The sequence below is a fragment of the Oncorhynchus keta genome, chromosome 26 (genome assembly GCF_023373465.1).
Source record: "Oncorhynchus keta strain PuntledgeMale-10-30-2019 chromosome 26, Oket_V2, whole genome shotgun sequence".
Classification (NCBI taxonomy): domain Eukaryota; kingdom Metazoa; phylum Chordata; class Actinopteri; order Salmoniformes; family Salmonidae; genus Oncorhynchus; species Oncorhynchus keta.
Window position 1 is genome coordinate 20,177,345 of NC_068446.1, and position 12,016 is coordinate 20,189,360.

The 12,016-nt window shown below is 42.6% G+C and overlaps 1 protein-coding gene across 1 annotated transcript; it reads left to right on the forward strand.

Moving 5' to 3' along the window:
* The first annotated feature begins 112 nt into the window (after positions 1–112).
* si:dkeyp-51f12.2 (uncharacterized protein LOC100151460 homolog) lies at positions 113–3,933 on the forward strand. Its single transcript, XM_035737272.2, has 3 exons — positions 113–1,643; positions 1,738–2,024; positions 2,148–3,933. The coding sequence occupies exons 1-3, from the start codon at positions 1,557–1,559 to the stop codon at positions 2,368–2,370; spliced, it is 597 nt and encodes a 198-aa protein (XP_035593165.1). The 5' UTR covers positions 113–1,556; the 3' UTR covers positions 2,371–3,933.
* The last annotated feature ends 8,083 nt before the right edge of the window (positions 3,934–12,016 follow it).

Genomic DNA, 12,016 nt, shown 5'->3' on the forward strand with positions numbered 1-12,016 from the left:
GCTCATTGGCGAGCAATGCGTCAATCGGGATAACTCCAGTTGCATGTCGGCGCGCTTCGTCCAATCAGAGAGCAGAAAGCTCGTCACACCATTCACCCCCTGCTCATGCCTTCATTAACATATCATGTATTACCTAACTGTTGTAAATCAATAAAACGTTGTAAAAACAAATACAATTATTTTAAACTAGGCCTACAGTATTTCAATATCCTATTATATGCATGATACAATTATTAAACTATATGAAAAACATAGGCTATATTAATTAAACTATAAACTATTATAACTTCCATATAATTACAATAGTAGTTATTGCAATCATATAGCCAAGAAATAAAACTATACCAATAAAACAGGTAATAAAACTACATTGATTATTAGGATACATGAAACCCTAACCAATGAAAATAAATTGAATGTGTGAATACAGTGCGAATACATCCTTAAATATCCATAGTTAACTATTAGTCTGAAATCAAACTAGATAAATAATACCATATACCCTATCCATACAGTGAGGTAGGTCTGGATACCTAGCTTTAGCCACATCTATGAACTGTCACAGTGACAGGAGCCATGCTTGACTTGGGCAGGAGGAGCTCACCGGAGCTGAGTACCAACACCTCAAATGGTCTACTGCTTGAGCTCCTGTTCCTCTAATAGAATAGTCGCTCAATTATATTGTGGAGCTCCTGCACCTAAATATAAACAGTACCGGTACCCAAAATGAGTATCGACTCCTATTTCAGTCCAAGTCAAGCACTGGCACAGGAGAGATTTCTGACTGATTGTTTTCAGTTGAATTCACTTTCAGTTGTTGGGTCATATGAAAAGGAGTGAACATGCGAATACACATACACCGAGGCATGCAAACATGCACACACATGAATGGAGCATTACTTGCCTGGTGAGTTGTACACACACATTAGACAAGAGGGTGGGGCGCCAGTAATTAATGGGCTCTGCTGTCAACTCGTCTGTCTCTCCTGCCCGGAACACGCACACCACACACTAATTCTCTCTCTCTCTCACACACTCACTCAGCCCTCCCGGATGATTCTCTCCTGCTTTCAGTGTCTTCATTTAAGAAACTGTATGATATTGACCATTTTTTATGTGAGCTTCTGGATATCATTGGAAAATGGGTCTCTATTATTCTAAAAGAAATTGATGGTGATCACCTCATCTTTTGTCTTCATTTCATCATCCAGTCTGGAAGGAATAAAAGAAAACCAACATTTCCTCCATTTCATTTGTATTTCTACTGCTGTACCTGAAGATAATGAGACTCTGTGCAAATGTCTTTCAACTTTAACTTTCATTTAACTTCAAATCCATTCATCACCTTTGCTTCTTGACTCCAAATAACCCACACGGACCTGGGAACCACACTTGGAATGGGACCTGGTCCCATGGAACTGACCAGAACAGAGCACGCCCAACGGGTTATTTACCAGGCGGTTACATCCCTGGTGATCCCATAGAGAGGGAGATGCCTTCCCTGAACCACAGAAACTAACACACACACAAACCTCATCCCCGGAGGTCCCAGAGCGATGCCTTCCCTCCACCACGGCGCCATCTTCCTCGGAGTCTTTCTCATCGCGACAGGCGGCTCCACTGCCTTTCTCACCTCCTCACAGGTGGGTACCATAAAGAGATACAATGTACAATCTATTATTATTACTGTTATGATTATGGTTAATAATAAAATAATGTTATGTATTATTATTACAGAGCCGCCTGCAGGCGTTCTCTCTGTGCTGTGTGGTGCTGGGAGCCGTCATGCTGATCCTGGGGCTTCTCTGGGCCATGAGTAACAAGCACCAGGTAGAGTACAGCCAGGGAGAGTACCCCAACTTCCCCCAATACCCCCACCAGGGAGAACACCCCAACTATCCCTACCCACACCCAGACCTCAACTACCCTGGCCGATACGCCCATCCTGACCTGGGACATGTCCTCTTCAGCCCCCGTGGTCCTGTTGGACACTTCCCAGAGTCCCAGTCAGCCCTACTGCAGAGGTAACACATCCTTCTTGAATTGTTATTGTTGAATTGAAAGTACATTAAAAGGTTACAATGAAAGGTTACAATGCACTGTGCATGTACTGTAACTGTCCTTTATGTGTGTGTGTTTGTGTCTAGGACCGAGCACCAGCGGCGAGGTGTGTATGGGGCTAATGATGTGGACTACCCCCCACTCAGCCCCCCTTCCCGCTACCCCCCCGGGCTGGGCCCCCCACCTCCCTACGAGGTCGCCATAAAGACCACCTGTAGCTCCACCCACCTGCGCCGCGCCTACTCAGACACACACCTGGCCTCGGAACCCCTGTTTGGCCGATCACGGGAGATCAGCTTTGAGGTGTGACATCACCAGACAGGCCCACACACTGCCTCCACCCACCACACTGGAGGAGGAATACTGTGGCCACACCCTTCACTCAGGCTCTTCCAATCAGCTGTCAGCCCATAGGAAAAGGCAGGAATAGGAGATTGCCCTAAAGCAACACTCTGAGCAGCATATTATCTGTCTCTCTTCAACAACCTGTAGTTGAGCATGTTTTCACAAGCTACCTTTTAAATGGGACATTGAGTTTGCCTGGTGCAAAGGAACCGATGGAATAGCCCAAAAGTGCAAACCACACTCAATGTCCGCAGTGCCTTTCCCTGCCTCTGCTAGCTCTTTACATTATATGCATGTGTAACAGAATATAAAAGTTAAATACTATTTAATTATGTAAAGTTCAACAAAATAGTCTGAATACTTGAAATGATTTCATGTCATCTAGTACTTTTGAAATCCAAATGTGATACATTAATGTGTCTGCGAGGACATCTAGTGGTCAGTCGATATGCTAGACAACGAAAACCATACAAATACCACATCCAGCCCCCTCTAAAGGGTTTTGTCTAGCAGGGATACAGCTTCAGTCAACATAGAATTTTCTTAGCAGGTTTAAAGGCGACGCATGGTCAATCTGTCGTCTGCATTTGCCGTGCAGCATTTACGGTGAAACGGCCTCTGCAGAAATCAGGGCATTCATACCTCTTGTGCTTCGCGGATCAGCGCAGAGCTGTTGAGTAGAACTGTTATGAAGTAAGTTGTCAAGGAAGTGAGTTTGTGTTTGTACAGGACCTCCCGCCCCCATCTACCGTCAACCAATCATGTCAATGCAGGACTATACAGCGCTATATGGATCCCTCCACATTGTTACAACATTTGGGAGGTGCATGGCGATGCGGTATGGAGCTCAATTTGGCCTCTGCACGACTCCGGAGGCCACGAAATTGCGTCACACCCTCCAAATGGTGTCTCCTACCACATTTTCAGATCAAGCATAGAATTTACGCAGCGGTTTAGGTAAATGTAGCAGGCTGTTAAGTTTAGGAAAAGGATTAGCTAAAATAAAACGTTTGACGTCAAATTTGACAAAAGCTGTATCCCATCTAGACATGACCCTTAAAGGCTCTGCATGGTCAATCTGTAGCACATGATGACCCACCTGTTCTGCCACAAGAAGAATGTAGTATGTAGAAACAGGCTCCACATACAGAATCAGCCCAGAGATGTATCTCCTTGGCTGATTAATGATTGAGTTATGGTACTTTATAAATGCACATATTGTTATTCTGTGCAATTTTGTTGTATAAGACTATGAATTTAGGAATTAGATTCCAGGGGCCTCATTTATCAATAATGCATAGGCACAAATCTGTGTGTAAATAATGCTTGGGATAATTTCCACGCAGAGTGTGAGATTTATCAATATGAAATATGATTGAGGCTGCACAAATTTAAGCACAGCCATGACATTGCGTATGCACAGTGGCATGTGGTGGAATAAGGGAACTGCTTGTCATGTGTAGAATGAGGAAAATATATGTTGAAAATGTGTGAAGTTGGGAGAGTAATCATTAAATTGTTTTTTTATTCCATTGTATTTCCACTGAATTCATGCAACATACACTACATGACCAAAAGTATGTGGACATACTCGTCAAACATCTCATTCCAAAATCATGGGCATTAATATGGAGTTGGTCCCCTCTTTACTGCTATAACAGCCTACATTAATCTGGGAAGGCTTTCCACTAGATGTTGGAACATTGCTGCAGGGACTTGCTTCCATTCATCCCAAAGGTGTTCGATGGGGTTAAGGTCACGGTTCTGTGCAGGCTAGTCAAGTTCTTCCACACCAATCTCGACAAACACTTTCTGTATGCACCTCGCTTTGTGCACAGGGGCATTGTCATGCTGAAACAGGAAAGGGGCCTCTCCCAAACTTTTGCCATAAAGCTAGAAGCACAGAATGTCATTTTATGCTGTAGCATTAAGATTTCCCTTCACTGGAACAAAGGGGCCTAGTCCAAACCATGACTGTCTTTTAGGGCTCCCGAGTGGGTCAGAAGTCTAAGGCACTGTATCTCAGTGATAGAAGCATCACTACAGACCCTGGTTCGATCCCAGGCTGTATCACAACCGGCCGTGATCGTGAGTCCCATAGGGCGGTACACAATTGTCTCAGCATCGTCTGGGTTAGGGGAGGGTTTGGCCGGCCTAGTTAAATAAAGGTTCAACTAAAAAAATACAAATTCCCCGAACCAGGACTGCCAGATGGTGAAGTGTGATTCATCACTCGAGAGAACTCGTTTCCACTGCTCCAGAGGCCAATGACAGTGTGCTTTACACCACTCCAAACGACGCTTGGCATTGCAGACCGTGATCTTAGGCATGTGTGCGGCTGCTAGGGCCATGGAAAGACATCTCATGAAGCTCCCGATGAACAGTTATTGTGCTGACATTGCTTCCAGGGGCAGTTTGGAACTCGGTAGTGAGTGTTGCAACGGAGGACAGATGATTTTTCTGCGGTACATGCTTCAGCACTCGGAGGTCCCTTTCTGTGAGCTGTGTGGAATACCACTTCCCGGCTGAACCGTTGTTGCTCCTAGAAGTTTCCACTTCACAATAACAGCACTTACAGTTGACCGGGACAGCTCTAGCAGGGCAGAAATTGGATGAACTTAATTGTTGGAAAGGTGGCATTGCATTCTAGTCACTGAGCTCTTCAGTAAGATCATTCTACTGTGAATGTTTGTCTATGTAGATCGCATGGCGGTGTGCTTGACTTTATACTCCTGTCTTCAATGGGTGTGGCTGAAAGAACAACGAAATGGCACCGACAGAGAGAGCTGCCGTGCTTCTAGCTCTCAGGAAACTTTGCTGTATTTAGTTTTTTTAATTTATTATTTCTTACATTATTAGCCCAGCAGTTTTTCTGTGTTATTACATACAGCCGAGAAGAACTATTGGATATCAGAGCAGCTGTAACTCACCAGCTCTACCAGCATTACGACCAGGAACACGACTTTCCTGAATCGGATCCTTTGTTCGCACCCCCCAGGGCAAATTAACTGATTCCAGAGGCCAACCCAAAACACCGCTGGCAGAGGTACTCGGATTGGTCTTCTAGTCCGACTTAGGTGCGCACACCACCCACCGCTTCCGAGAATATTACTCGCTATTGTTCAGTCTCTGGATAATAAAGTTGACAAACTCAGGTCGATGATTTCTTTCCAGAGAGACATCAGGGATTGCAACATACTCTGTTTCACAGAATCATGGCTCTCCCGGGATATACTGTTTGAGTCAGTCCAGCCAGTTGGGTTCTCAGTTCATCGCGGAGACAGGAATAAATATCTCTCCAGGAAGAAGAAGGGCGGGTGTATGTTTCATGATTAACGACTCATGGTGTGATTGTGATAACATACAGGAACTCAAGTCCTTTTGTTCACCTGACCTAGAATACCTCAATCAAATGCCGACAGTATTATCAAACAGTAATTACCCGTGCTAAGGACTATTCTACGCTTGTCTGACCAATCGGAATCCACGCTTCAAAATTGTTTTGATCACGCGGACTGGGATATGTTCCGGGTACCCTTCAACAATAACCTTGACGAATATACTGATACGGTGACTGAGTTTATCAGGAAGTGTATAGGTGATGTTGTACCCACTGTGACTATTGAAACCTACCCTAACCAAAAGGGTTACCGGAGCGGCCCATTATCAAGGACTGTGGGCTCTCCTTCTCCGTGGCTGCCGTAAGTAAGAAGTTTAAGGGTGTTAACCCTCGAAAGGCTGCCGGCCCAGACGGCATCCCTAGCCGCATCCTCAGAGGATGCGCAGACCAGCTGGCTATTGTGTTTACGGACATATTCAATATCTGCTTTATCCCAGTCTGCTGTTCCCACATGCTTCAAGATAGCCACCATTGTTCCTGTACCCAAGAAAGCAAAGATAACTGAACTAAATGACTACCGCCCCACCCCGTAGCACTCACTTCAGTCATCATGAAGTGCTTTGAGAGGCTAGTTAAGGATCATATCACCTCTACCTTACCTGTCACCCTAGACCCACTTCAATTTCCTTACCACCCCAATAGATCCACTGACGATGCAATCACCATCGCACATCCCTATCCCATCTGGATAAGAGGAATACCTATGTAAGAATGCTGTTCATTGACTATAGCTCAGCATTCAACACCATAGTACCCTCCAAGCTCATCATTCTGCTTGAGGTCCTGGGTCTGAAGCCAGCCCTGCACAACTGGGTCCTGGAATTCCTGTCGGGCCACCCCCAGGTGGTGAAGGTAGGAAACAACACCTCCACTTCGTTGATCCTCAACACTGGGGACCCACAAGGTGGCGTGCTCAGCATTCATAGACTTGAAATCACTGGCGACTTCAATAAATTGAACACTAGTCACTTTTATAATGTTTACATATTTTGCATTACTCATCTCATATGTATATACTGTATTCTATCCTAATGTATCTTAGTCTATGCCGCTTTGACATTGCTTGTCCATATATTTATATATGCTTAATTCCATTCCTTTACGTAGATTTGTGTGTATTGGCTATATGTTGTGGAATTGTTAGATATTACTTCACTATCGCTAGAAACACAGGCATTTCGTTACACCCGCAATAACATCTGCTAAGCACTTGTATGTGACCCATAAAATTAGATTTGAAATAGCCAAATCCACTCATTTGAAAGGGTGTCCACATACACTATATATACAAAAGTATCTTGACCTGCTATAGCCTATAATTTGACCACATGAGTGCATTTGTTAAGATAACAATCCACATCAAGTAAAATTTGTTAAATTAGAGGTAAAATACTGAGATAATGGGTAATCAAATAAGAGATGGCTGATTTTGCTTTTGGATGATTTGACACATGCTGCATTTTCCAGAGAGCTCATTTTTAGAGACAGGTGGGAGTTGTTCTGCAAAGTACAGATTGGCTCATCAGATATTGTTTCCCAAAACCAATGTTATATGATTTTTGTGGGGATTTAATACCTACTTGAAAAAAGGCAAACATTTGCCATTCCGTTGCACATCCAAGTGATATCCACAACAGGTACCTTTCAAAACAGGCCCTTTTCAACGGGAGCTTGCTGATCGGCATCTCACACCCCTTGATGAGCCAATGTTTTGTATGCAATCATCAGCAAAACTAACAGTAACATACAATTTCCACACACAATCGCACAACAGTTCGAAGTCAAGAGATTTATTTGCAACGATGGGTGCCCAAATATGAACGGAGAAATAGACGCACCCACATAAAATACAGTTGAAGTCGGAAGTTTACATACACTTTAGCCAAATAAATTTCAACTCAGTTTTTCACAATTCCTGACATTTAATCCTCGTAAAAATTCCACGGCCATAGGTCAGATAGGCCTTAGGTCACCACTTTATTTTAAGAATGTGAAATGTCATAATAGTAGAGAGAGATTTATTTCAGCTTTTATTACTTTCATCACATTCCCAGTTGGTCAGAAGTTTACATACACTCAATTAGTATTTGGTAGCATTGCCTTTAAATTGTTGAACTTGGGTCAAGTGTTTCAGGTAGCCTTCCAAAAGCTTCCCACAATAAGTTGGGTGAGTTTTGGCCCATTCCTCCTGACAGAGCTGGTGTAACTGAGTCAGGTTTGTAGGTCTCCTTGCTTGAACACGCTTTTTCAGTTCTGCCCAAAAAAATTCTATAGAATGGAGGTCAGGGCTTTGAGAAGGCCACTCCAATAACTTGACTTTGTGGTCCTTAAGCCATTTTGCCACAACTTTGGAAGTTTGCTTTGGGTCATTCTCCATTTGCGACCAAGCTTTAACTTCCTGACTAATGTTGCTTCAATATATACACAGAATTATCTTTTCTCATTATGCCATCTATTTTGTAAAGTGCACCAGTCCCTCCTGCAGCAAAGCACCCCCACAAAAGCATGATGCTGCCACCCTTGTACTTCACGGTTGGGATGGTGTTCTTCGGCTTACAAGCATCCCCCTCCAAACATAACGATGATCATTACTTTCAAACAGTTCTATTTTTGTTTCATCAGACCAGAGGAAATTTCTCCAAAAAGTACGATCTTGTCCGCATGTGCAGTTGCAAACCATAGTCCGGCTTTGTTATGGCAGTTTTGGAGCAGTGGCTTCTTCCTTTCTGAGCGGCCTTTCAGGTTATGTTGATATAGGACTCGTTTTACTGTGGATATAAACTGAGCAAAAAAAGAAATGTCCTCTCACTGTCAACTGTGTTTATTTTCAGCAAACTTAACATGTGTAAATATTTGTATGAACATAATATTCAACAACTGAGACATAAACTGAACAAGTTCCACAGACATGTGACTAACAGAAATGGAATAATGTGTCCCTGAACAAAGGGGGGGGTCAAAATCAAAAGTAACAGTCAGTATCTGGTGTGGCCACCAGCTTCATTAAGTACTGCAGTCCATTCCTCCTCATGGACTGCACCAGATTTGCCAGTTCTTGCCATGAGATGTTACCCCACTCTTCCACCAAGGCACCTGCAAGTTCCCGGACATTTCCAAGCTCTCACCCTCCGATCCAACAGGTCCCAGACGTGCTCAATGGAATTGAGATGCGGGCCTTTCGTTCCAGTACTCTGCTGCCTGTGACTGGAATGAATTGCAAAAATCGCTGAAGTTGGAGACTTTTATCTCCCTCACCAACTTCAAACATCTGCTATCTGAGCAGCTAACCGATCGCTGCAGCTGTACATAGTCTTATCGGTAAATATCCCACCCAATTTTACCTACCTCATCCCCATACTGTTTATATTTATTTACTTTTCTGCTTTTTTGCACACCAATATCTCTACCTGTACATGACCATCTGATCATTTATCACTCCAGTGTTAATCTGCAAAATTGTAATTATTCGCCTACCTCCTCATGCCTTTTGCACACAATGTATATAGACTCTCTTTTTTTCTACTGTGTTATTGACTTGTTAATTGTTTACTCCATGTGTAACTCTGTGTTGTCTGTTCACACTGCTATGCTTTATCTTGGCCAGGTCGCAGTTGCAAATGAGAACTTGTTCTCAACTAGCCTACCTGGTTAAATAAAGGTGAAAAAAAAATGGAAAAAGAAAAAAAAGAAAAAAAATGGTGTGTTCCTTTTGTAACCCAGGCAGTTGTTGTTGCCATCCTGTACCTGTCCCGCAGGTGTGATGTTCAGATGTACTGATCCTGTGCAGGTGTTATTACACGTGGTCTGCCACTGCGAGAACGATCAGCTGTCCATCCTGTCTCTCTGTAGTTCTGTCTTAGGTGTCTCACAGTACGGACATTGCAATTTATTGCCCTGGCCACATCTGCAGTCCTCATGTCTCCTTGCAGCATGCCTAAAGCACGTTCACGCAGGTGAGCAGGGTCCCTGGGCATCTTTCTTTTGGTATTTTTCAGAGTCATTAGAAAGGCATCTTTAGTGTCCTAAGTTTTCATAACTGTGACCTTAATTGGCTACCGGCTGCAAGCTGTTAGTGTCTTAACGACCGTTCCACGGGTGCATGTTAATTAATTGTTTATGGTTCATTGCACAAGCATGGGAAACAGTGTTTAAACCCTTTACAATGAAGATCTGTGAAGTTATTTGTCTTTTTACGAATTATCTTTGAAAGACAGTGTCCTGAAAAAGGGACGTTTCTTTTTTTGCTGAGTTTAGATACTTTTGTACCCGTTTCCTCCAGCGTCTTCACAAGGTCCTTTGCTGTTGTTCTGGGATATATTTGCACTTTTCGCACCAAAGTACGTTCATCTCTAGGAGACAGGACGTGTCGCGTGGTCCCATGTTTATACTTGCGTACTATTGTTTGTACAAATGAACGTGGTACCTTCAGGCGTTTGGAAATTGCTCCCAAGGATTAACTAGACTTGGAGGTCCACAATTTTCTTCTGAGGTCTTGGCTGATTTATTTTGATTTCCCCATGATGTCAAGCAAAGAGGCACTGAGTTTGAAGGTAGGACTTGAAATACATCCACAGGTACACCACCTCCAATTCACTCAAATGATGTAAATTAGGCTTCTAAGAAGCTTCTAAAGCCATGCCATCATTTTCTGGAATTCTCCAAGCTGTTTAAAGGCACAGTCTACTTAGTGTATGTAAACTTGTGACCCACTGGAATTGGGATACAGTGGATTATAAATGAAATAATCTGTCTGTAAACAATTGTGGAAAAATTACTTGTGTCATGCACAAAGTAGATATCCTAACTGACATGGTTAAACTATAGTTTGTTCATTTGTGGAGTGGTTGAAAAATGAGTTTTAATGACTCCAACATAAGTGTATGTAAACATCTGACTTCAACTGTATATCCCCAAACAATTTTAACTATGTAAACAGGTTTCCATGCTTAATGTGCAAGTGATAAATTATGTTACGCGCAAAAGGACGCTGCTGAATATGGTGGCCAGGTGGAACGCACTGCTCGGTCATTCTACAGAACAGCAATGTTAGCATGTTGTTATTTTTACTGGTCATCGCCACAACTGAGCGAACCCCAAAAAACATTTTGGTTTTACTCAATCTCTGATACTAGCACCTCTATTTCTGTCTTGGAAAAGTTTTTTTTTCTTCTTCGCTTCGTTTGGTTGCGCGTTGAATTTCATGGTACGACTTTATATATTCCCCCTGGGCTTTACAAATCTCGTAAGGATTGGACCCTTTAAAAATAAATCGCCTAAAACGACATACCCAAATCTAACTGCCTGTAGCTCAGGCCCTGAAGCAAGGATATGCATATTATTGATACCATTTGAAAGTAAACACTTAAGTTTGTGGAAATGTGAAAGGAATGTAGGAGAATATAACACATTAGATCTGGTAAAAGATAATACAAAGAAAACACTTTGTTTGTACAATCATCTTTGACATGCAAGAGAAAGGCCATAATGTATTATTCCAGCCCATGTGCAATTTAGATTTTGGACACTAGATGGCAGCAGTGTCTGTACAAAGTTTCAGACTGATCCAATGAACCATTGCATTTCTGTTCAAAATTTTGCATCAAGACTGCCCAAATGTGCCTAATTTGTTTATAACTTTTCATGTTCAAAATTGTGCACTCTCCTCAAACAATAACATGGTATTATTTCACTGTAATAGCTACTGTAAATTGGACAGCGCAGTTAGATTAACAATAATGTAAGCTTTCTGCCAATATCAGTTATGTCTATGTCCTGGGAAATGTTCATGCTTCTTACAACCTCATGCTAATCACATTAGCCTAAATTAGCTCAACCGTCCTGTAAGGGAACGACCAATTCGGAAGAAGTTTTAAAAGGGGTGATTTTGACCAAATGGTTAATTTGGGGCGTTTCCGAAATGCAACTACCCAAGGTTGTGCACAACCACTGAGGCTAAGAACAATTTTTATTTATCAATGGTTCTCCCCTTCTGGTGTGCATCTGACGCTAGTAGGATTGTTTGATAAATCACAAATGTTATATGCGTATGAACTTCCGGGAGTAGTATTTTAGAATAGTTTCTACGCAACGTTACATTGATAAATGAGGCTCCAGGTTAGGCTCTCTCGATCAACACATTCTGGTAATAGAGATGACTGACTGGCCAGTCAATCATCACATTTTAATCATTGAAGATTATAGGTTTGCTTG